The following is a 26,640-nucleotide window of genomic DNA, read 5'->3' as shown; positions in this document are numbered from 1 at the left end:
GAGTGGTGGAAAAATCAGACGTGTTTGACATGGATACGAAATTAAAATCTTCATTCTCTTTCACTTTTAAGACATTACTCACGGTATAATTGTGCTAGATGAGGAGCACTGGCTCATTCACTGAAATTTACATAAAAACTACCTGATCAGCTATTCTGCGTCCACCAATGAAAGGAGGCCATAGCCTCTGCACCTCCAGCAGCACCCGGCACAGGTAATCAGGGTCTTCTGCTGCTTGACGACGGGCTTTCTCCTGAACATGGAGACAGAGACAACGAGCTGTATGTCAGAGCACAAAGATTTTTACTGAAAACTGAAACATTTTACATATAGAGCCTACATGAATCTCAAGTCCTGCTGATGCTGACGTTTGAGTTATACTGGTAAGGCTCAAAATTAGAGGCGTGGGATGACAGCTTTGATTGCTTTAGTTTTTTGTGTCTTTAAAAAAAAAAAAAAAGTAATCAGGTAATGGCATGGTGGATGTCCATCGTTTATTTTCTTTAAGTTTCCTTGAAGACGTTTCACCTCTCATCCGCGAAGCTTCTTCAGCTCTTCAGAATTGAAGAAGCTTCTCGGATGAGAGGTGAAACCTCTTCAAGGACTCTTAAAGAAGTCCAAACATTTTCTTTCCAAGCTCCTTAGACCACTGCATGTTGATGTGTACAAATGGCTAGCAAACATCGCAGCTAGCTGGCTAACCGTAGCTTCAGGTTTGTTTTTTTGTCCCTGTGTAAACTGCATTTTTGAGTATGTTGAGCATTTTTGAGTCCTTCTTGACAGTATGATTGGTGGACTCCATTTCTACCTTAACACTGGCTTGTTTTGATCACTGTTAGTATTTTATGAGGCACTAAGACAATCAGCTTAACGGGGATTTTATACTTCAGTGTTAAATCTACGCCGTAGGAACACTGTAACCAGAAACCCTTCTGAAACACTACACTGTAACGTACTGTAATGCTATCCCTGACCTGACACACACCTCCCTGGAAAAGTAGCTAAATGTTGAGTCAATGCTATCTACAGCTTTTGTGACTGGCCTGTTTACTACCGTGGATTCCTCCTGCGCATTCATGGCTGCTTTTCCTGCAGTTGTTGAATAAACGTGAAAGAACAATAATCACTGCCTTTACAAAAAGATATAACAAGTTGGGTAACACTAATGTTCCCTCTTTTTATTGTAAACTCTTCTCCTGTATTTGTGTACCTGTCCATTCCCACCGAGTGCCAATGTGAAGGAGGTGAGCAGTGATGCCAGGGCTTTCGGGATCAGCGCTGAAATGAACAACAGGAGGTGCTGGGCTGCAGAACTTGAGTCAGGCAGCGGCAAAGAACCGAGAGAGCCAACAAAACTGGAGAGGGCCGCAGAGACAGAAAAGAAAGAGAAAGGATCCTTAATCAAGGGCCACTTATACAAATCAGAGCATCAGTATAGACCCAAGGCCTCCACTAGAGTCTGATTTATGTTTGAAAGGAGAGATTTATACATCATTTAACTTCAGTCAAGTCAAGTTTATTTGCGTAGCATTATTCAGACACAAGAGGAACAGAAAGTGGAATACAAAACATATAAAACATATCTGTCTTGATATAAAACGTGCACAAACAATCCGGATAGAAATGTAACTATTTAATTGAGAAAAACTTGTTTTTGTGAAAGCAGCAGTGGCAGATGAACTGAGGTGTGTGCAGTCTCACCCCTCTTTGTCATTCTCCAGTTTATCTTTGATGATGTCCATCAGTTTGTTCCTGGCATCGAGGGCAATGGAGAAACCCGACGACCACATAGGAACCTTCACATTTACTGGAGCAGAGATCAGGCCTGCAGGGTGAGGGGGAGGAGGGCAGAAGGCGCAGAACAAAAGAGTCAGAAACACACAGATGAATGTGTGCGGTCCCAGAATGAAAGAGGAAGTTGGAGATGTTGCAATAGTCTATTGCACAAAACTTGAAGTTGCCAAAAAAAGACAAAAGAAAAAATTGTCATGTTTTAACATTACCAGAGGTGTTAAGATTGATCACTTCTTAGTGTTATATTTAAATAAAAATACGTTGCAGAAAGAACATCAATGCAAAAGGCTGCAAAAAAATTAAAATAAAAAATTAGCACGAGGGTTTTTTTGTGTGTGTGTGTGTGTGTATGATTTATCTGTATGGCCCTACCGTGCCAGTGCTGGGTGCACAGCTGACTGATTTCCTGGAAAAGTTCAGGTTGCTTCTCAGCTCGTACGTTCAGAAAAAGGCCCAACACCAGCTCTGTCCCCAGAGACTTAAAAGCAGTGTATACACTCTCTGGCTGACCACTACACAGACACACACAAGTATACAATCGGAGACACATTGATGAGTTTATTCAATTAAATTATTCAATTCAACTTATTTATACAGCACCAAAACACGATAACAGTTTCCTCAAGGTGCCTCTATATTGTAAGGTGGACCCTACAGTAATACAACAGAGAACTGAACGATCAGATGAGCCCTTATGAGCAAGGACCTTGGTGTCAGTGGGAAGGAAAAACTCCCATTTAACAGGAAGAAACCTCCAGCAGAACCAGGCTCAGGGAGAGACTGTAATTTAAGCAAGTGACTTCAAGAAATACTGATAGAAACACACCATAAAGCTGTATATGTATGTATGAAAATATGAATATTATAAACATTGGACGTTTATATTTTAGTGTCCTAACAACTACATTTAAAAAGCTTCTGTACTTTTTTCACATGGTGATATTCATCTTCACAGCTTTGGTTTCAAAGTTAGGTTGGGTGTGTTTGGACAAAATATTGTCATTGTGGTTGTGTGAATTACATCTGCGGTGGGTGGTGTACACTGTATCTGTACATCAGCACAGTGTGTTTGTAGTGAAACAATCAGGATGTGACTGAAGTGCAGACCTTCAGCTTTACTTCAAGGGGTTCAAGGCGGTTACTTGTTTAGTTATTGCAGACATTGTTACACACAGTCTCCCATTTTCAGAGGCTAAAATAATCGGATACACTAACACATTTTTTATTCCAAGGATTCTTCTTCCTTTCTTTGTCTTTCAGTGACTTGGCCTTGATAAACTCTTGAGTTGCTTTTGCAGTTGGCTTTGAGTAATTATCCATTTGTACTGTAAAGCGCTGTCTGATCAGTTCTGCATCATTGCTCTGTGCCCTTCATAATTCATCCTGCTCCTTCTATAAATGTCATCAACAAACACGCGTGACCTGGTTACACTGGCAGCCATTCACGCCCGTGCCACAACATCATCTCCACCATGTTGACGGTGATGTCTCCTTCAGATCAGGAGATGTTTCTCTCCTTCTCTATAATTTCCTCTTCCCTTCAAGTTAATCTGGATTTCATCTGTCCAAAGACTTTTTTCCCTAGAACTGTACAGGCTCTTTTAGTTTTCTGGCAAACTCTACTTTGATCTTCTTGTTCCTGAGTGTAACCAGTGGTTTGCACTTTATGGTGAACCCTCTGTATTTATATTCATGATGGCATCCACCGATTGCACACATTAGACTGATACACCTATCTTCTACAGATTTCTTATTTCTTAAGTGATTTTTTTTCTTAAACAAGGTAAGAATCTGTGATGCTACACCTGAGTTCTTTTTTAAGATCTCTTAGTGCAGCTGAGCTGTGTGATCCTTTTGATCACACAGCTCATGAAACTGCTTGTTAGTAATTTGTCTGATTAATTTTGAGCCTCTGAAATAAAGGACTACATACACAGTAAAAATACTTATGGACCTAACTTTACTCTTGCTTATCAAAGAGTATCACTTTTTACTTATTCGGACTGTGAAACAATACTTGTTGTAAATCTCATTGTATTCTTTGAGCTACATTAATACATATAAATATATCCGTGAAAAAGGTAAATATGTGTGAATATAACTGGTGTAAGTGTTACCTGACAGAGAGGTCCTTCAGACAGCGCTCACATACACTACACAGACACAAACAGACAAGCACAGACATATTTTAGTCTTAAGTAAAAGTACAACTCTTTTTTTTGGAAAGAACTGTTGTTTCTCAAACAAACAGGGACTCAGCTCTTGCAAGAGAAACCTTTGACATGGATGGACACATTTCAACTGCTGCAGCAGTGAAAGGTTTGCAGTTGCGTCACATATATCTATGCAATTATTTCTGCCGCCAAATACTGCTGCAAACATTGTTGAGTGTGTTTAAGATGCCATTTATGTTTATTAGAGGACTATAAATAAAGTTTTGAGTTGCCGTAGTGGATGTATAGTAATTGACTGAGTTTGGATGTAGATATATAAATATATTGAGTGCACTGTATATACTTAAGACTAACACATTACTTTCAGTAGTAACTTTTCTCCAGCATTAGTTGCTGGTGTGGTTTATTTTTTCAATTTCTTGTGTGTGCGGTGAGGATTAATGGAGGTTTCAATTTTTCGTTTGTTTGTTTTTGACTTGCTCTTTCTGATTATGACAAGCATGTCTAAAATACTCTTAGGAAAGTGTGTTTTGAGTTATATTCCTCAACTCTAGTCACAGTTTAAGTGTGTGAATGCGGTGACTAGAAGGTTTTGAATGATGAATAAAGGTGTGAGAGGTATTTCTTTGGTGATGTAAAGTAGGATGTTTTAAAGTTTGAAAGTGTTTTTAATTTGAGAGAGGCATGAGTGATGTTATAAGAGTTTGAGTTTCTTTTTCTTTCAGTTTAAAAACACATAAGTACATACACTTGGTACACCTGTTTACTCTTTGACTTTATTATAACAGACGGTGTATTTGAGTTTGAATTTCAGTAATTGTATGTTGATATGGTAATTTAGTTTTATGTTAGGTGAAGGAGATGTCCATCTCTGCGTCTTGCAGGATTGAAAGTGAAAGTTGAAGGTTGTGATGTGAATGCTGTGAGTACTCGATTTGAATGATTCTGTGTGAGGTGTACAAAATACTAAATAATAATAACACTATGAAAGTTGATAGTAGAGTGAGTGCAAGGTGGTGTGTGAACAGAGGAAGTCTGAGAGAGAAGTGTGTGCGTAGGCAAAATGCAGAGTGTGTGCGTGAAAGAAGGGAGTATTGTTTTTACATCAAGGTTTAGTAGAACGTTACAAACAGATAAAGAAGGTAAAATGAAGAGAGAAAATAACTGACAATTACATTAATGAATAGAAAACACACATACACAAAGTGCCATATGTGAAATTATTCTAGGAAGGAATCAGAAGTGAGATAGTTTAATATAAGATGCAATGAAGGAAGCAGCTTACACTCCTTTAATTTCCAGAGCCAGTGTGTTCCCTCCCCTGCCCACTTGGGCCCCGTATCAGGCGAGTATGGAAGGCTGGATAGCCCATGACGGGTAAGATCCCGCCTCGAAACCCTGGGACAACCTAAGGCAGGCACAGTCACGATTACTCGGCCTCACTCAGTCCCTGTGAGCTCAGACTCACTGGTGAGATGAAGTGAAGAAGACGGGACCTTAAGGGTAAAGCCGCTGGGCTAAGGCGGAGGGGGTACGTGGCAAGTGGAGCCCTACCTTCTGGCTGAGGACAAGGAATGCTGCTATTTAAGGTAGGAATTCAGAATTTGGGTTAGTAAATTTGGGAAGGAGAAAATTGACTGTTTAAAGGCAAAATTATGAAGGAGTCTGACACACTGCAAAAGCAACATATGCAAATTCACACACACAAACAGAAAATGCATTAACCTTATAAAGACAAGACAAGCTCATGATGATTATTTGTATAGATACTGATTAAACCTGGCTTAGAACACAAAGATACGCAATGAAGATCAGTTTGCTACTTGTATGAGTGGTAGAATGGTGTGAATGGTTAATGAAATACACTTGAGTTTGAAGCTGAGGAATAACTCAAAGAAGTTATATGACAAAGGGAGTGGGTTATGAAAACAAAAAAGTGTTTAAAGTAGTTTTAAAAGAGTGACTTAGGAGTGCTCTCGTACTGAGTGATCAACACTAGTGATCACTGTAGAAAGAAATAAAATAATTTAATAAGGAGATAATGTTTAAACATATGTTTCTCTTGTTACAGCAACTTCTTGAGATATGACTCAGTATGCAAATTGGTTGGAGTGAGTGGTGACGAAGGAGTTTCCTGTATGTGTGTGACTGAGGAAGTGACTTTCAGAAGAGGAAGCATGGCAGACAAGAGAAGTGCAGATTTGGGTAGGAAATTTATAGTTTAGTGATATGTTGTTGTGAGGGGGTCTTATGCTGAATGTAAGTATGTTACAGAGCATAAGGGGGTGATTTTTGTGTGCAAATTGTGTGGTTTTAATGAGACTTTCGGTGTATTGAGGAGGTGAAATTATGTGGTGGCAAGACTTGTGTGTTTAAGGTTGTTGAGGTTGTTGTGGTGATGGGTTGATTTTGTCAGTTAGGTTTGGGTTGTTGTTTTTGTTTTTAATAGAGGGAGTTTTAGGAAACATGGACATGTCTAAAATTGGGCCCATTATTTTGTAACAGTGCACTTAAAGAAAACCTGTCAGGTGATTTTGATTTTGTTTTTATGAGCTAACAATCAGCTCTATTTTTTCATTTCTGTTTTAAGGAGGCCTGCAACAGTGAATAACGGCGCTGAAAATTCTCGGGAAGAGCAAATATAAGGGGGCTTTCCAGATTACAATTGGCTGAGGAGAAAGCTACCTGTAGGGACTATTCATAGTCCCTGTAAAAAGGATTTTATGCGAGTCAATCCAGTCCAAAAGCATAAAGAAATATTTTCCTATGGAAAATAAAAAATGACTGAGCTCATTTTGCTGAGGGTGGAGAATCTGATCACTTGCTCCACTATTAGCAAATATATGGTGTGACTGCATGTGAATGTGTGACTGGATGAAGGTGTGGATGAATACATGTGGACAAACAATTTGCTTTTACCAGAGAAAATTTCTGTTTTGTTGACTGGGGTTAGATTATGGGATTATGGTATATTGTTGGGAGAAGGCCAAATGTTACGGGGGAGGCATTTTCTGATATAACTCAGTTACCATTAATTGTAGAAACACATGACTGATAATTGTTCTGTGTTAAGTTTATTTTTATGATATAGATTGGAACATGAGTGGGGAAAACTGAGCATTTTTAGTTTTGTATAGTAGTTTGACACATTTCATGTGTCAAAATAAAGGGGGGTTTAGGGTGTATTAATTTAATTGTTTAATAATTTAGGATCATTTTAGGACTTTTGGGGTTTTTGATCATTTGGATATGGTAAAACTGAAACTGTTATTTTTATGTTAAGGTTAAAGGATTAAAGAACTGAATCCTGTTTAGAAGATACAATGCCAGTGTTTTAAAGCTGTGTACAAATCTTAGAGGGAAATTGTGGGACACGTTGACAAAAAGATATCCTTTGGGGAAAATTAGTGAGGGTTGAAGGAGGAGAACAGGTTTGATTTCTTTTGATTTCTAGAAGTAGTGGTTATAATGTAGGCTTACACAGACAGATATTACACAGAAACACACATGACAGTATTGATTCCAGGCAAAAGGCCTCAAATTCATTTAGCTTTTAACTGAATTTAAAGAAGGACCAAAGAGGAAGGAAAGCATATATTTTGGTTAAGTCTGATAAACTAGAATTAGAAGGTATTGTTAAATTAAAAGGAGCAAGAGGCTATACCAAAAACGGGTTATAACATAGGAAATGTGAGGTTAAAATGAAGTTAGTGTTAACACACAGGAGTTGTTTCAAGGCAGCATTTAGCTATGATGAAATGTATGCAGGAGTAATTGCTTATATGCTTAAACTTAATTGATTAAAGTGGTTGTTTTCTTTTGGATCTTTTAGTAGAATAGGCGTTTACGATGATTTTCTTGTTAAAAAGGTGACTTAAGATTAGAGTAGAGGCACTTGCAGCAGCGACAGTTTGTGCACAGGATGTTGATGATCATATAGGGAAAAATAGAGCGAGCAACCGGACGTGAAACCAGCGCTTAAAGAATTTTAAAGTGATGAGGAACGTTGAAGAATATATATAAATACAAGTCAATAAGTTAAGAGCATAATTAGGATCAGGCTTTTGATTACAGAGTCCCAAAAAGGATAAGTTAGGGAGATGCAGGAAAAGGTGTTTTGTTTCCTTTGCAGAAGATCGATCTCGGCGACCACAGGAGGGGCGAGGATCCTGGAGATCTCGAGGCCTGCTGAACCACCAGAGAGGGACCGAGAAAACCTAAGCTTACACATGGAGTGTTCTCGAATGGGAGCTGGTTGAGCCAGAGGACGGCTAGAGAGGGTCTGAGCGAGGACACAATGTATTGCGACCTCTGGTGTTCCAGAGGTCGAGAGAGGGAGTGTGGAGCAGGGAAATTATTTTACTGCTATTGTTAAATAATCATCATTATTACCATTGCATTAATAATATAATCTGGAGTTTATATTGCATTCAGGGGTTGAACAGTGTGTGTCTTTCAGAAAGGCTAAAAGTCACAGGCTGACAGGAAACAGGCTTGCAGAGAGTTTGCAGAAGCAGGAAGTTATTTTGAGCAGCAGGCTAAGACGAGGCTTTAACAATGTAACAGATAGCTTTAAGATGGCCTTAAGATGTTTATGATGATGTTAATTTTGTATTTCAGATGCAGTTATAACTATTGTGTACACAATGCATATCTGTGCTTATTTGAGTTGATGTTCAGGTTCTTTAAAGGTCTTAAGCTTCACTGACGTGACTGTTCAGGTGATACATGCTGAGGGAAAACTAGAACATAGAAGGAATTGCAGTACATGCTTACAAAACACTTATATATCAGGTCATTTCATATTAAGGTTTTAGTAGAAGTTCTTGGTTAAAACATTTATTTAGTAGAAGACATACATATAGTCTCAGTGAGCCTCTGGTCTGGTGAAAGGTCAGAAGTGCAACAGGTGAATTGAGAAAGAGCATTTGAGGACGAGACACAGACAGTTAGTAGGTGAAGAGGTGACACAAAGAGCATGTGAGGTCAACAAACACACACACGAGTTAGATTTATTTAGAGGAGAGATTAGTCATGTCTCGGTAAGAAAGAGGAACAATTCACTTTAAGACAAGAACGGAAAGTACCAGCCATGAAAATAGAAGATGATCTTCTGGGTTAAAAGTCATTGTGGTGTTGATCTGATCTATGTATAAAATGTATCTGTGACGCATGAAGGGGCGTCAGTAAATCAAACCCTGATGCTATAAAATATCTGTTCATGCTTTGAGGAAGTCGAAGATTAATTCCTGTCTGTGTACAGATTATTCTTCCCACACGTGTGTATTCATTAAAAATCATTGTTTGACCAAGAGCTTCTGGACCAAGGGTGGTTTGTACTCTCCTTCCTCAATTTTTGAACCTTAACACCTGACAGAGAGGTCCTTCAGACAGCGCTCACATACACTACACAGACACAAACAGACAAGCACAGACATATTTTAGTCTTAAGTAAAAGTACAACTCTTTTTTTTGGAAAGAACTGTTGTTTCTCAAACAAACAGGGACTCAGCTCTTGCAAGAGAAACCTTTGACATGGATGGACACATTTCAACTGCTGCAGCAGTGAAAGGTTTGCAGTTGCGTCACATATATCTATGCAATTATTTCTGCCGCCACAACCCAAACTTCAGTCAGAGGCATCCCCCAGCTATCAAATACATGAATTACTGTTGTAACAATATTATGATTACCTTGCGATATAATCACTCCACGAGCCCAAACAGCTTCCTGTAAAGAGGCTGGTAAGTGACAGGCGGAGAAGGCATGCCTCCTCACCTAAAATATACCAATGCAAGTCACTGTTTGCAAAGTTTTTTGCTTGTATTTAAAGCATGTGGAGTAGGGAAGGGAAAATTGATACTCAAATTGAATATACTTTAAGTGTGGGCCATCTTGTATGTGTGTGAGTGTTTACCATTAGTAGTAACAATGGTGTCACCATACATGTTTGTCATCAAGTCAGTTGGATCCTTAAGAAACAAACTGGACTTCTCTGAAACACATCACATAACATCTCTGCATACTCTTCAATCAAACGTCCACGTCACACTTTGCTTCATTTGTACTAAACACAACATGCATGGAAAATCTCTGCTTTTTCTCATGAGTGCTTCTGTGATCTCATTCCTATTTTACAGCATAACAAAAATATCATCACATCACGATGCATAAGTTGAATAAATCATGCCATGGGATATTTAAACTGTTTAAATGTGAGAGGCAGAAACGACTAAATTAAGGTTGGAGATATTTGTATTTAGGGGACTAAATTTGTTTACACAAATTCCTACCGCTAGCATGTGCTTTAAAATTTAAATTATAAAACTTTAATGTCCAGTAAGTCATGTATTAAAAAAAATCTAAATCACAAATAAATACAGTGTGTTAACATTAACGCTTTAAAAAAATCTATTTTCTCTCTCTCTCTCGGTATATTTTGGTCACTGAATAGGCCCTATCCTCATTTTAAGTGTGCAATATAATATGAGTAATTTATTAAAGTGCAAGTATTTAAATCATTTGTAAAAGTAAAAACAATTAAACTTCTATAATAATAATATTTTCCCCCAATACTATCCCGAGTCTCTCCCATGGACTACTCGAGGAAATTTTTTCCATATATCCCTTTGACTGTGGAAGCAAAGTTTAACTATGTGTCGTAAAAGAGAAAGTGTTCACTATACCACACAGCAGCTCTCTCATCCCTTGCACGGAGCAGATAAAGGCTGTCGGTCTGTTCATTAGGCGGCAGAGAAACATTCTGCTCCGGTGTTTTTCGATCCTCTGCTGGCAGAAGCTCACCGGGTCCCGGTAGAACTCCAGGGACTTGTCCCCGAGCAGCGATACACCTGCATTTCCTGGTAGTTTAGTCATTCAGAATCTGAGTGCAACGACGTTTATCTTCTGTTTGGCTTGTAAATGGCACTGTCAGAACACCAGGAACTCTCAACTTTTTAAAACCAGGTCCAGGTCCGAACTAATTCCTTATTTATCTGTGACTATCCACACGAGCGACCTTGCGAACTCTTGCCAGCTTAATGTTGTTTCTGTTTTCTCTGAGGTACCGTAAAGTGCCCACCTGCACCAGAGAGTGATGCGTTGAGGTGTTGCCCGTAATTTAGATTGACGTTGTAAAGACGGATTAGTCCAGGGATGTCAAACTCGTTTTACATCAGGGGCAGTCACCAAGTTCAGCTAACTGGTCAACATTAAATTTGGATCAGGTGTAGTGAAGAGGGAGGGTCACAGGGAGAACCTCTGTGTTCACATTTTGAGAGTGTGGAGTAGTGGGATATATAAGCAGGCAAACCACTGACTAACATGGGCACAAGAACTTTTTATGGGATGAAAAAATGTAATGGGACAGTTAGGGTCATTCAAGTTCATTCAGTGAACTTGATGAGAGAAACGGTGAGCAATATCCTCAGTAAGGAGACCAGGGATCAGTTAATGGTTGTGTGTGTGTCGTTAAGCAATAGTGTGTATGTAAATGATGACATGTGTGCAAGTTTGTGTGTGTGAGAGAGGGTAAAGGGAAATGTAAGGTACCAGGATGCAATGATGCACCAAAAATCAACTGACAAAAATGTGATATATAACCCTAACCCAGACACAACACAGAATCACTTTTTTCATTTGAATCTGAAAAACTTTAGGTAAAAGTCAGTGCTGAGGTGTTTGATTAAATATTTTCATCAAACACCTCAGCACTGAGCTGCACAAGACTGTAAACTTTACTGCATTTTGTCATCCACTTTGAAAAACATATATCCAAGTATGTTTCGTATATTTGCTGCACTACTGTTTTTTTTCCCACGTCTGATTTTGTTTTGATTAAATATTCTCGTTCTTGCCCCCCTCCCCGCCCCGTGCCACCCGGTCAAAAAGGAAAAATCTTAGAAACGCCCCTTCCCGTCGGGTGTGAAAACAGGTTAACCTTCTTTCGTCACATCAGCTGCGTAAAAAGCCTGACTTTAGAAGCATTCATGTCCTACAGTGAAGGCTTTTGACCACTGCAAATGTGAAGTATCTTCTAATTATGTGGGATAGAGAGGTAAAATATGATGTCCACTCTCACATAAAGTGGGCCAGTTGGTCACCCGCAGCTGTACTATAGCATGCAGTTCCCCCCTTTGCCACGCGATGGCGGCAACGATCACCCCGCCTCTCTCTCTCTCTCTCTCTCTCTCTCTTGGTGGGACGGTCACTCCTCTGCAGCCCGTGCGTATCAGACTCGCCGGGCTCGCGGCAGCTTTCACACTTCTGTCATGTCAGTAGGAATATAAGGGGAATACACGCGCAGGGGGGAATATTTGACTGTGCGCAAGGGAGGCGTGGAGCCCGACACAGGTAAGAGCCTTACATGAACATTTTTTAAAAGTTTGGCAAAGAGAAACAGGGATACCGTGTGCTCACTGCAACTTCACACACACCTACTATCGAGAGCAAGCAAACACGACGAAATCAATAATAATAACAAAGAGAACAACGCAAATGTAAACTTTTTTTTTCTTATTTTGATGTTCTTTTTTTTGAGTTTCTTATCATCGTTATCACACTGACTGACATCTTGCAGGATTGCTTGACCAGCCAAGTAGCCTAATCCTGTCTCCAGCCTTAAAATTGATTTTAATTTGAATCTAAGCCTCTCTATAAGTGCTTGACTCTTGTGTGAATACCACTGCTTATCATCAATTATAATTTTCCAACACATTTGTTAGCCAAAAAGAATGAACAACTTGTGCCTCCACAGCTGTTTGTTTTAGTTTTTTGTTTAGTTTTTTTTTTTACATGTATTACATACCTTCAGCTGCTTTTTTTCCCTCGTATTTTTCCACTCATGCACCCAAAGGAGAGACTTACCTCATCAACTTGTATTTTCTTATCCGTACTGTCAAGCTGAGTGATTGGCACATTGTGGGAATAGACTATGTGAGTGACAAAGTAACCAGTCCTGTCTCCATCATGAAAGAAGATGCATTTATGATTTCAGTAGCCTGTCTGTCACTCCTTGATTCATGCCTGATCACCATGCAGTGTCATGAATTATAATTTTTTTGCAGCTTATCACCTGCTTGTGAGCAAAAAAAAAGATGAGGCCACAGCTATTTTTTCCCATCTTGATTCTTTACCCATGCACATGCTCTAAGAATCTATTTGTTTTCTCAACTTGCTGTGTACTATTTTCTTGTGAATTAGCTTCTAACATTTAGTATGCCACCCTTCTTCTTCTTCTTCTTCATTTTGCTGTAAGTTCATGCAGGGGAACTTCTTCTTCTTGGTCACCGCCGATCGCATGTTTTATGACCTAACATCTATTATTTGACTTAGAGGTGCGTCAGCTTTAGTGTATGGATGAGTAAACATGCACTCGATGTGCTTAATGAGGGGACATTGAAGCGTCAGTGCCTGTGTCGGGACACATGAAAAGGTCAAATGTTGTTCAGTTACTAAGGAACAGGGTGCTAATCAGTGACATTTCATCACAGAGGTGATGCACTAATTTCTCCTTTGCTGCTATATAACAACATGAGCCATGCACACATATAGATCTACTTGAGGCTGGACTCAAATACACACACCATCTACTGAATGCACTTTAGCATGCCAAGCAGCTGCTGGAGGCTGTTCTTCACTTGATTAAGCTTTTAATTGACTGTAAACAATGTAATAGTGCTCTACAGTAAAATGAGTGTTCTGATACACTGCGCTGGTTACACAAAGTGTGTGTCTGTGTGCCTTTGTTAACGAGAGTATTAAGAACAGGATTTTTTTTAAAGACATGAAAAGCTGACTTTCTAAAAGCCTCCCAGGCAGTAATTTAAAACAAAAGCAGATTATGTGCTTATGTAAATGACGAACATTCAGCCCAGTATCTACAGAAAATAGATCTGATGTGGTGTGAGGTGGTAGGAAGGTCTGGGTGGTGGAGGCAGGTCTAACTTTCATAAAGACCAGAGCCTACCTACTTTCACAGATGTGTGATCAACAATAGTCATAACCATAACATAACCTAGTGGGCAGTTTGTGTAGAAATGTTGAAAGGAAGAGTTTTAAAAATGCTGACACTGAGTGTAATCAAATTTCTTGCTTGGTGAAAAAATTATTTTGATTAACTACGTAAAACCTAACCAACAGCTACTGCTACTATAAAAGTTTTGTGAGGGTGTTTAATCATGTTTATGTGCCTTTTATTGTGGGAAAGTCTTTGTCAGCGGAGTATGTTGGATGCAGTTTAGTAAATCACTTTGTGACTTTTTATGAGGGCATAATGTTGCACTGGATTTGCCAAGCGGGGTTTTGTTTGATGAACTCACTTGAGGTATTTCCCGATTTGAGTGAGGGGATGTGTTTGATAATGTGGGTCAGTATAAAGAGTCATAATGCTCCACACTTCCTGAAAGTAGGGGTGTCAGATACATCTTCACTGAGTCCACACTGGGAACTGATATTCATATCAAGGTGGCAAACATTGACGTGGTTTATTGTCATGCCTTTATTTATTGTAAAATGCCAAGATCCAGTAGATTGTACTGTAGAACCACCCTGAGTATAGTTTCTTAATAGTTTTCTGTGTGACTTCAGTCTCTTATATTGTGGGGGCCATTGCAACACCATGATTCTCCCATTTTTCAGCCATTCTGCTATAGAGTTGCTGTTGTGCTTGGGATCATTGCCCTGTTGCATGACTTGGTTTCAGCCAACCTTTAGCTCTCGGAGAGATGGCCTTAGATTTGACTCTAGAATGTCGACATGGTCGACTGCAGTGACTGCAAGATGCTCAGATCCCGTGGCTGCTAAACAAGCCCAAATCAAATGTCAACTGACTTTGTTAATTGTTGTGTGGGGTTGGAAAAAGAGCTACCACTGACTGTACTTGAACTAGCATCTCAGTGAGTGCAAGTAGGGCTCCAAAGGTCGATCAAAGAACTTCTTTGAGAACTTTTCCAAACCCAAAAAATGTTGACAGTTTGGTATAAGGTATTTATGATAATGTAGTGTGCTTATGATAATGCAGCCTCCCTGGGAAAGTCTATGCCAGGGTGCTGGAAAGGAGAGTTCGTCCGCTAGTCGAACCTCGGATACAGGAGGAACAATGCGGTTGTCGTCCTGGTCGCGGAACACTGGACCAGCTCTTTATCCTCTCGAGGATACTTGAGGGTGCATGGGAGTTTGCCCAACCAGTCTACATGTGTTTTGTGGACTTGGAGAAGGCATTCGACCGAGTCCCTCGGGGTGTCCTGTGGGAGGTGTTGCGGGAGTATGGGGTGTCTGGCCCATTGCTACGGGCCATTCGATCCCTGTACAACCATTGTAAGAGCTTGGTTCGCATTGCCGGCAATAAGTCGGACTCGTTCCCGGTGGGTGATGGGCTCCGCCAGGGCTGCCCTTTGTCTCCGGTTCTGTTCATAATTTTTATGGACAGGATTTCTAGGCGCAGCCAAGTGGCGGAGGGCTTTCGCTTTGGTGGCCTCAGAATCTCATCTCTGATTTTTGCAGATGATGTGGTTCTGTTGGCTTCATCGGGTGAGGGCCTCCAGCTCGCACTGGAACGGTTCGCAGCCGAGTGTGAAGCAGCGGGAATGAGGATCAGCACCTCCAAATCTGAGGCCATCTTTCTCAGCCGGAAAAGGGTGGAGTGCCCACTCCGGGTCGGGGATGAGTTCCTGCCCCAAGTGGAGGAGTTCAAGTATCTCGGGGTCTTGTTCGCGAGTGATGGGAGAAGGGAGCCGGAGATCGACAGACGGATTGGGGCTGCGGCTGCAGTAATGCAGACGCTGCACCGGTCCGTAGTGGTGAAGAGGGAGCTGAGTGTAAAAGCGAAGCTCTCAATTTACCGGTCGATCTACGTCCCTACCCTCACCTATGGCCACGAGCTGTGGGTAGTGACCGAAAGAACGAGATCGCGGATACAAGCGGCAGAAATGAGCTTCCTCCGAAGGGTGGCTGGCCTCTCCCTTAGAGATAGGGTGAGAAGTTCGGCCATCCGGGAGGGGCTCAGAGTAGAGCCGCTGCTGCTCCACATCGAAAGGAGCCAGCTGAGGTGGTTCGGGCATCTGACAAGGATGCCCCCTGGGCGCCTCCTGGGTGAGGTGTTCCAGGCATGTCCCACCGGGAGGAGGCCCCGGGGCAGATCCAGGACACGCTGGAGAGATTATATCTCTCGGCTGGCCTGGGAACGCCTTGGTGTTCCCCCGGATAAGCTGGAGGAGGTGGCTGGGGAGAGGGAGGTCTGGGCCTCTTTGCTTAGGCTGCTGCCCCCGCGACCCGGCCTCGGATAAAGCGGATGAAGATGGATGGATGGATGGATGGATAGTGTGCTTGTTTTTCATCAGATATGATGCGGTGACATCCACTGTGGCAAGACATCTACACTTTGGTCTTGCCTTATCCAATTTATGTGGAGGCTGGAGCTGCATTTAGTCCCAGCTGCGTTTAGTCTTTTTCTAATGTTACCGTTTACTGTTGTACTGCTGACATGCTAACTGATTGTAGATTTTGAGATGTAGCTCTTGAATTGATCTCGTTTCTGTGAGCGTTGCACAGTCTGAACTTGGGGTAAATTTGCCGGACATCCACTTCTGGGAAGACTGCGCATTGTTTTAACACACACCTGAATGCTCCAGACTAGCAACCTCCCAAAGTTTTTGTTTTGATAGAGGTGCTCACATTTGCCGATAATCAGTTAATCAAGTGGATTTGATGATCAGTACCATGCTGCTTTCCACCCTCTTAATTCTTATGGAAGCAGTTATTGTATATGTACTTTCTCACAGGACTACATAAAGTCCTGTGAGGAACTTTCTTTTTCATCTGGGTGTACATTGTTTGCACACAGGATGCATCAGCCATTGTTTAATTCCACTCTCTCGTAATAAATGAACTTGACGTGGCTTCAAAAATAAGGACCACTAGAGCGTCATTGTCTGTTTTTAAGACTAAATACCCCCAATCCTGTATCCTTTGGTAGCATCTGGTATAGGAACATAAAGTAAATTTTAGAAATCAAAGCATTAATTTTAATTTACTATTATTAGACAACATATGTTACCAAAATTATAAATCATGGTAAAAAAAAATTCTAATTTTTTTTATATCCGGTTGTTCAGTGATGACGCGACGAATCCTACTTCCGGGTCTAAAGTAGTCTGCGTTTAATATGGCTTTTGTGTTGTTAACATGTTTAATGTTATGTATTTTCTTCTATTTGATCTCAAAAAGCTCCTAAAACAGTCAGTGATCACTGTTGACCTCCCTCGGCTTTTATTACCGCTAATCATTTATTTAAGCTCAGTTTTTAAAACCTTAGGATGTAACTACAGCCCAGCCCATGCAGCAGTATATGAATGACTAACCTCGTATTGTGGATGGATTATCTCAGTTGTTCTCCTGGCTGAAGTTTGGTCCTTTTACAGCATCCTGCCATGCGATTACATTTGTTCCTGACCACCGAGAACACTCACGGTAACTTTTATCGAGTGGAAAAAAAAGTTAGCTTGTTTATATTATGCTAACGTAGCTGTGTCGCTAGCGGTCACGCAGCACATCATTATATACCAGCTAGCCCAACTTCAGTAACCCTACAAACGTTACTGCTGTTTAGTTTTCTGTCTTCATTTATGCTGGAAGTAATAACAGAGCTGTAGGTTTTAATTTGTTTCCAAAACCCCGCAGTCAGGACATGCTATATTGTATTTAGATAGAAGCTAGCGAGCTAACTCCCTGCTAACTTCTAACTCCGTTAAATGTCATAAATTCCGTTTTCATGGATGCCTGGATGTTAAACTCAATTGTTACACCTGGGAGAGCAGAACGCTGATCATTTTATTAAAGATGAAAGACTTTAGACAGTTTTTCAACTCTCAGTAATGCCACAGTGATCGTTTGATATATGGACCTGCAGCGGAGTTTAGACCCAGACACGGCTAGTGACGTCAGACTGAACAACCGGATTAGAAGAAAACTCACACTCCTAAGGGAGGTGCAAATCCAGTGCTGGACAGCAGCCAGCAGACTGAAAGCTTTGACCAGATTACAGGTATGGGTGTCTTAAGGTGAATCGGGCAGATGAAACAGGATAGTGTTTAGAGACAGTGAGTGAACTAGAGTGACCTTCCAGCAGTCAAACAAGATTTTAATATTTTAAGGTCCCAGAAATAGTTAGTTTCCTGGCTCTCCCATCACCTGCTCTACTGTCCTTATTAGCCACTCTCTACAGACATGTAGGAAAAAGCCACCGCCTTCAGGCTAAATTTAGGCCATCTGTACAAATGCCAACTCATTAGCCTGATTCCCAGCATGGACCAGGACTCATTCATTATCAGTGTTACCTCACCCATATCCGTCTTTTGCATCTCAGTTTATTGACAAAGATAGCTTATCGTAATATGTGCTATAGTAAACAGACTACTGTCAACACAGATATACTGTAAGTTCTTTGTTTTGGTGTCCTGCTAATAAAAACTGGAAATGCTTTTACATTTTTACAGCCAGTAAACATAAGTCATTTGATTTTGCTTATTGTTGTCTGTTTTGAAAAACAGCTTCCACTGGCTACGCTTGAACTAACATCAGCATAGTAAGTAGCATAGTAATACTGGTCTCTCCGTATTACTTAACATGTTATATATGGTGATAAATCAATAAATAATGGTGACTTATTAGACATGCGTGTGAATGACACTGCTGACAGCTGATTAGTGTTCTGAAGATTGCCTGAAAGTACCCTGCACTAAGTAAACGACTGAGCTACATCCCTGGTCACTGATGTTCGCTTGTCATGCTCTAGTGACAACCGAACATGGTCATCATTTCCAAATTTGACTGTTATCAGATACTAATCTAGGTGAGGGAGCTTCTAAAGCAGATAATAATCTGCTGTGCAGAAGTGAAACCTGAGCGTGAGCCTCGTGTTTGGTGCAACAGGAATTAAATGTCAAATTTGTGATTAAAATGCCCAGTAAAAGAATCCTGTGACTACAAAAAAGGGTAGAGTTTCATTACTGGAAAAATGTATTTTTTTATTTTAAGATAAGAGATAAGATAAACCTTTATTAGTCCCACCCGTGCTAAATTTTTTGGTCACGGCACAAAGTTAAGAGCAGTGAAAATTAAGAAAAAAAGAAAAAAACAATAGAATAGAATAAGATACGATAAGATAAGATAGAATAACATACTATACAAAATAGAATAAAATATTATATACAATAGATACAAATAGAATAAAATACTTTGTTATATTGGGAAAATTGCACTTGGTACTATTGCACATCAGGGAGACAGGGCAAAAGTGTGTGTGTCTGTGTGTGTGTTTCCAAGAAAAATTGAATGAGACTTTTTATTCTGTAGAGAGATGCAAAGTTACTCGGAAACAGCTTGTCACATGCTTCTATTCTTGGTGATATATACAGTTGATGGTATCGGTTTTTTAGTTAAATATTATCGCAGTAAAATTTCGTGAAAGAAGAACTTCAAATGGACCATCAGATAGGAGTTCAGCTTCAATAAATGGACCTTTGTTAAAAAGGAGGCCATGCAAAGCAAAGTGAAACATTAAACATCCTTGAATTAATGTCATTCAGCATGACTTTTAAATAGTTGTTTCCTTTATCACTTCTAATTTTAATTTGGTCTAATTTTTTTCTTGGTATTGTTATTCATTTTATTGCATAATAGTTTCCTTGAGTGTCTTGTAAGTGTGAAGTCGACACTAGCGCTCTGAGAAGAACTAAGGTCCAAAGTAGGTGATAGCACTTAGTTGATCTTTGATTTCCATAGCCTGCCTGCCTTTTCCACACAGCCTCTGTGCATGCATGCTTATATGCTGCACATTGTACTGTATTATTTACTCATTGTCCATTCTTCCCCTTTTCATTTCTGAGCTTGCATGCTGATTGTGACGAGCACGCTCGATTACTCGCTCACAACCCATTACCCACATAGCTTTATCCACAATACACACTCCATGTGCTTAGACTTGCAGCTTGTTCCAGTCATGCATGTAGCACACTAGTGTGTGATTTAGGGGGTCGCTGTGAGGACAGGGTTTGAATATTAGAATATTACTAGAATATCAGAATCGCATATAGATGTTAATTTGAGTGTTGTAGCTGTGCTCCACAGATGATCAAAGAGTTTTTTTTCTTTATAGTATACCTCTGAAATCAAAGAGAGGAACTATGTACTCTCAAATGAATGTAAATCAATTGAGAACTGGAAGTTGACTGAGAGCTTAGTTTTTGTGAAACATGTAATTATAGTTATCAGTGGAGTTCATCTGTTTTCAGCTGTAGTTGATATTCTAACAATTTAGCGATCCTCTTATTTTTGGCTGCTAAGTGCGATGTTAAATTAAAAAAAAAAAAGCAAAAAGCGAATTGTTTGTAGATGTCAGCTGGTTATAAAAATACCAGACCAACTGTCCTGTTCTGACATCAGTGCTACATCTTTAGAGCTTTTGTTAACAGAGAAAGAAGCTTGTGAGTGGAGTATGCGTTGGATTTGATTTACTGCAGTCATCTCTAAATTGCTACCTAACACTGGAGCCTAGTTTGAGATGTTTTTCCTGTTTGACTGGTGTCAGTTGCTTTAGGTGACTAATACAGCAAAAGTAATTAATCTGTTTGTGTAAAAGTGAAATATTATACAGATTTTTGTTTCTTTCTGAATTTCTGAAGAACTGGGTACTGTATACTAGTGCTGTATAGCATGGTAAGTTATAGTTTAAAAATCAGGTGGTCCATTTAGTTTATAGCTCTCTAACAAAAGGAAAATTGTGGCTCTTGAAAATCTGACAATTCAACAGTCTATTAAAAGCCAGTAGTTCTGGAGTTCTAGAGAAACAATTGTCTTGGATTTCTTTGCTGTTGTAGACTGATTGCAAGTAACTAGGGTGACCAGCTTTTGATTGCAAGGTACTTGCACACCAATCAGAGTCAAACAACTTTTTGGACGTCGAGTATTGGAGTGGCTGTATGTAGCTCAGGAGGTAGAGCAGGTTGGTGGTTTGATCCCTTTGATCTTGGGTACGATACTGAACTCAGAGATGCTGTTGTTAGATAGAAAGCACGGGTAGGAAAAAGTGCTTGTGTGTATGTTGTATAAATCGCTTTCAGTGCTCACTTAGTTACAATAGTAAAACGCAATATAAGAACCAGTTCATTCTGAGTAGTTAATGTGATTTTCTGTGTATGTAAATGGCAACAGATTTGCGATTTTCATCTGTTTATCACAGTTAATCATTCTGTGGTCACAAACAGATTGCGTGTGATTGCCACCTTGAGCACATTCAATCACAAAGGAGCTTGCAAAGAAAAGCGTCTGGACTTCTTTAAGTTGCTTGAAGACGTTTCACCTCTCATCCGAGAAGCTTCTTCAGTTCTAAGGTCAAATGGTGGAGAGTCCCAGATATAAACCTACTGGGAGTTTCCCCCCACAGAGGGACAAAAGGACCCCCTGATGTTCCTCTAATTGCCTGAGCCAAGGTGTGAAACTGGGTGTGGGTCCCAATCAGCCAGGGTTTCGGGTGAGCTCATTGTGAAATCTGGCCCCACCTTATCATGCGAATTTTTCTTTGCAAGCTCCTTTGACTACGATGACCTGGATGACTGAGAACCTTCACAAACATTCAATCACAAACTGATTTCAGATTGGTTCCATTTCGTTGCCATTTCACCATCTGACTGTGACAGGTCACAGACCTGATTCCTGTCTCTAAAACAACCGTTTTAACGGAAACCGGACTGCAAACTCATTGCACACCGATGCAATAATTTTGTTCTGCTGCGGTCCCCATTCACTGTTTTGCATAGCGTGACTATAGCGTTAGATGACAGGATTTATGAAGATCCGCTTGTAGTCACTGAAGCTGCCACAAGCTTTTCACAATGATTGTGTATAAAGTATGTGTACTAGTCATAATTCAGCTGAAAATTGTCCAGTAAACCACAGACTATGCCTCCTGCCTGCTTGCATGATGATACCAGTGCAGAAGTAGTTTTGTTTTGAAACAGTTTATAGCCTGTAAAAGCTAATGTCCTCAAAGCAAATGGCACAGTGACTCATAACAAAAGAAGTGCAACGAAACAGGGAAACAAAAGCAAGTTGGTACACTGGAATTTCTTTATTGCCATCAGTTAGCCCTAAACCACAGAATCAGAATGTAGAATCAGTATGTAGATCTCTCAGTGTCTTATTTCCTCCCATCAGCCCAAAGTTAATTAGTTTCCTAAAGCTTGCCATTATTGTATGCTTTTATTTTGAAAAAAAGAAAACTAGGGTAAATCTGAGGAATTCATTTATATGGTAGTGCTAAATTGGGTCACCAGAATCAGAGTTACCAGGTCCCAAAGCCACTCAATACCCAGAGTAACTGCTAATAAAACACCAAAGTACTAATTAACTAGCACAAATGGATCTACCGTGGATTTGCACCATTCATCCAAAAATATATTCACTTTTCATCTGTCATTTTTTGTCATTTTTTGTGTAAAATGCCTGTTATCCTGACTGGGTGTGAATTTATCCAGTTTACATTTCATTTCCAATTATTATGACACACACAAGTAGTATTGAGAGGGGGGAGCTGGGTGGCTCGGAGGATTACAGCACAGTGTGTGAGTGTGTGTGTAGGTGGCTGGCATGTTGGCGTTTATACTGTAAGCGCTGTTCTAGAATCACTTTGGTTGGATTTGGATACAGGCAAATGACTTAATTGGGAAAGATGAAACAAAATGATCTTTTTATAGATTTATGGATGTGTAATATGGAACTGAATTAATATAATGAATGCCAGAGCTGATATTTTCTTGCTATCGTTAGTATTAACTTGCACTCCACAGCTTCAGGTGGTGAGAAAAGCCTCCCCAGCAGCAGTTTGCTTACTCAGACCTTACTCTCAAACAATTAAAACTGCAGGATGAAGGACTGAAGATCACGTGTCCTCGGCAATGGAGCGAGAGGCTGCTCCTCCACATGCAAGCAAGCAAACAAATGTGCATATGGGCACACACAAACGACTCAACAAGCTCACAATCAGAGGTGTGAGAATATGTGAGAAGTATTTAGGTCCCACCTGACAAGAGACAAGTGAGAATTAAGGAGGAATTAATTAGTTGCCTTTACTTCTTTATAAGCAGTACAATGGTCTCCACACACTGCTGTTGCTGTTTAGCAGAAAAAGAACATTTGCATCTTTCATATGTTTGACAAATAATAGCATTAGCTCACATTTGTCAGAACAAATTATTTGAATTTTATTACACATGCTGGGAAACCTTCACTTTTACAGAGTTTGTAAGTGTAGCATGAAGTAAATTTTACAGCTTACAGTGACAAAAGTGATTGCTTGATAAAGAAGACTATAGTTGTACATTGATTGTTCTAGATTGTCTTTACCTTACTGTCTTCCCATTGATATAGAGTTAGAGTTAGTTAACAAGCACATTTCCAAAAGTCTAATGAACCGCTAATTGTTTGTTGCATTTCTTATCTGTGCAGTCCCGTATTCTGGCCTTTGAAGAGGTGTTTTAGTATTTACACACATTTAATAGTGACTGTCAGCGTAAATCAAGAATCACAGAAGTGATTCTGTGTCTTTTAAGGCAGCGGTCCCCAACCTTTTTTGCGCCACGGACCGGTTTATGCCCGACAATATTGTCACGGACCGGCCTTTAAGGTGTCGCGGATAAATACAACAAAATAAAACTAGTACCGGCACCGAAAAAAAGAAAATTTATTCATAACACACATGAAAAGACCCAGGAAAACCGAGTAAACGATAAAAACGATAACAAAATAACACTGAAAACCGATAAAAACCCTGAAAACTATACATTTCACACCTGAGCCTCAACTCTCGCGGCCTGGTACCAAACGACTCACGGACCGGTACCGGTCCGAGGCCCGGGGGTTGGGGACCGCTGTTTTAAGGGATATCTTTGACTGGGGCACAAACCTGGTGGAAATTAATATCCACATATTCATTTTTTTTTTCACTTTGTGCAGCCCAGCAGATCAGGAAGATGCCCAGATGGCGAGTGAGCATCTTCTAAATGCAGCTCAGTTCAGATGAGTCTGTCAGTTCTCCTGCATCATCTGACTGCCTGTTTGTTTTTGTTTGTCACTCAGCCTCTGTCTGCATCTATACAGTCTACATCTATTAAGACATAAAGGTGTTTGTATCGAGAAGATACGTGGATCTGTTTGAAGTTGTGCGTGTATATGATGTGATATTTATTTATCTTCATTTTCTACTGTATAGCTGTGCTATGATGTTGTAGGCCACACAGTGCTTGCATCTCAAAACCACCTGTGGGTACTGGGTTGATTTTTGAGTTAATTTTACTTTTCTCTCACATTATTTTTTTTTTCCGATTATTTCTTCTTCCATTTCAGCACAAATCTGTCTGTCTCAATCCTTCACTTTGAACTATCCAACAGAGTTTTGTCTGTTGATAACTACCTATATATTATCTAGTACACTACGGCACATAGTAGGCCTATTTCCACAGAACAGTTTGGTACTGTTACTACAACAAGTCTGGTCTACCAGTCCCTGGCTCGTCTAATGCACATGTTTAAGATAGGCTCTGAATTGTGCATCCATTACTGTCAGAGTGTAGACAGATAAAGCAAGTTCATGGAACAAAGTGTGAGTGTCAGAATAGTTGAACGTGGGCTGTAATATAAAAGTGCTTTGAGTGCTCTCATAAACAGCCCACTTCACTTCGAGTCCGAGTGACGCAAATTTTGTCTGCGCAGACATCTGTGGACCCTCCAACTTTTTTGTTTCTGTGTGGACTTTTCAGCTTGAGCACTACACTACAAAATACCGACTCATCGTACGCTCTCAACATGATGCTCTGAGTTCCGACACATGTAGCACTGTGCATCTCAGAAGTGGCTTTTCTCCCTTAAAAATAAAAAAAGTGTTTTGTTTTGGGGGTTTTTAAACAGAAGCTACATCGAGTTTCACAAAGCAATTGGGGGTGCCAGGAAGTTAAAAGCAGGAACAGCATACAGACAGTATAAAAGATGAGTGCCAGTCATTGGTTTTAAACTGTCGATTTTGGCTATAATTACCTTGTTTGGATGAAACGGTGGAGTGCTAATTTGTCAGCTAATGCTAGCTGGTTTGGTTAGCAAGCTGCACTCATAAATTGCCTAGGGGAACACACAACGCTCATACTGGCTAATTAGTGCTACTAAATGGACTAATAAAATGATAGCATTTTATATAGATAATCCATTAAAAATGCTCATGAAAACTCACTCTAATCAGAGTTTTTATCAGGGGTAAATTACCCATAAAGGTCAAAACTATATATTTCTTACTGCGCTGTAAATATGCCTTTTAGTGCTGTAAATTTAGACATTTTAACATAAGTCAGCTGACTGCCTTTTGGAGCCGTCTTCAAGCGGCACCCCAAGGAACAGTAGCTTTTTGTTTCTGCTTCCACCTTTTTCAACTCTGGAGTTTGCTCTGTGGAACTGCATAAAGAAGCTTTCTTTATTTTTTTTAAAAAAAAAGATCACATGTAGATCTAAACACTCTGCAGCTAAAACGCTCCTGGTGTATTTTGAAACCATGTGCAGGATAAAAAAATTGTATTGACATTCAAAAACATCCATTTATTCTGCTCTTATCGTTACTTGTCTATCTATTTAGGAGGATGTCCAGCAGATCCACATAACATTGCTCTTGTAAATCACAAACAGCTGCACTAAGTCAAGTCAGTTGCCCAGTTACTCCAGAACAAATGGAAAAATGAGAATGAGAAATGCTCTTTCTTTTGTGCACCATCTAGCCATCCATCTTCTACTACTTATCTAAGTCTGGGGCACAATTTAAGGTGTTCCCAAGTCAGCCAAGAGGTGTAATCCCTCCAGTGTGTCCTCGGTTTGCCTCAGGAAGTCCTCCTGGTTTGACATGCCTGGAACACCTGATCTAGAAGGTGCCCAGTAGGCATCCTGGTCAGATGCCCGAACCAGAGTAAACCAACGGGTCTACTCTATATTTCTATATTCTGTCTTTCTCTAACACATCCTCACTCTTCTTCCTTTTCCACTGATAAGTTGTTGGGGGTCATCAAATGTTGACCCTTGCAGCTCCTTCGTGTCCATGAATTGAACATATTTTAAAATGCTCAGTCTCCTGGCTTCACCTGTGTTGACCACAAAGAATCACGTGCATTACATTTCCTCAAATGTAGGAATGACACATTTTTTGTTATTGAGCCAAAGCAACTGAGATAAAGAGACATGGCGCACTGGTTTCCTGCCTTATTCCTTTTATTTAGGCTCAGAGCCTATGATGGCAGTGACGGTGATATTAACATTAAATAAATGTTAACATTGTCAACTGTTGAGTATGCTGCAGATAAAAAGGAGACATAAAAGCAATCTAGTGCCTTCGTGCTCTCTGCTTTCCAGAGTTCATCCTGTTCTGTTTGGCTGTCAGTCAGATGTGAAATGGACACGGTGAGCTGTGAAAACACACCCCCCTGGACTCACATCATACAAGAAAATTGCAGTCAGAAATATGGCTCATCTCTCCTCTCCCTTTCCTCCCTTTGTAGGAAATTCCAGATTAAGCAACTATTTTTCTCATTTCCGACATGTGAGTAACTGAGTGAGCAACGACTAGCAGGGTGGGTTGTGTTTGTTTTGT

The 26,640-nt window shown here is 40.1% G+C and overlaps 2 protein-coding genes across 2 annotated transcripts in view; one reads left to right on the top strand and one right to left on the bottom strand.

The window, feature by feature from the left end:
• The window catches only part of LOC146665864 (uncharacterized), a 32,439-nt gene extending 21,430 nt beyond the window's left edge, over positions 1-11,009 (bottom strand). The window contains exons 1-8 of the mRNA XM_085413649.1: positions 10,655-11,009; positions 9,886-9,963; positions 9,662-9,746; positions 3,912-3,947; positions 2,167-2,306; positions 1,702-1,825; positions 1,211-1,355; positions 143-253 (exon numbers count right to left, since the gene is read on the bottom strand). Coding sequence (XP_085269775.1) covers positions 143-253; positions 1,211-1,355; positions 1,702-1,825; positions 2,167-2,306; positions 3,912-3,947; positions 9,662-9,746; positions 9,886-9,963; positions 10,655-10,844 — 909 coding nt within the window. The 5' untranslated portion in view covers positions 10,845-11,009. The remainder of the gene's footprint in view (positions 1-142; positions 254-1,210; positions 1,356-1,701; positions 1,826-2,166; positions 2,307-3,911; positions 3,948-9,661; positions 9,747-9,885; positions 9,964-10,654) is intronic.
• Positions 11,010-12,211: 1,202 nt separating this feature from the next.
• The window catches only part of LOC146665863 (5-hydroxytryptamine receptor 4), a 62,840-nt gene continuing 48,411 nt past the window's right edge, over positions 12,212-26,640 (top strand). The window contains exon 1 of the mRNA XM_085413648.1: positions 12,212-12,320. The gene's annotated coding sequence lies outside the window, so the exon portion shown is untranslated. The remainder of the gene's footprint in view (positions 12,321-26,640) is intronic.

The sequence above is a fragment of the Rhamphochromis longiceps genome, linkage group LG7 (genome assembly GCF_057381845.1).
Source record: "Rhamphochromis longiceps isolate RC_006_pf linkage group LG7, R_longiceps_female_GT1.1, whole genome shotgun sequence".
Lineage (NCBI taxonomy): Eukaryota > Metazoa > Chordata > Actinopteri > Cichliformes > Cichlidae > Rhamphochromis > Rhamphochromis longiceps.
This window is presented reverse-complemented; position numbering and strand designations above follow the sequence as displayed.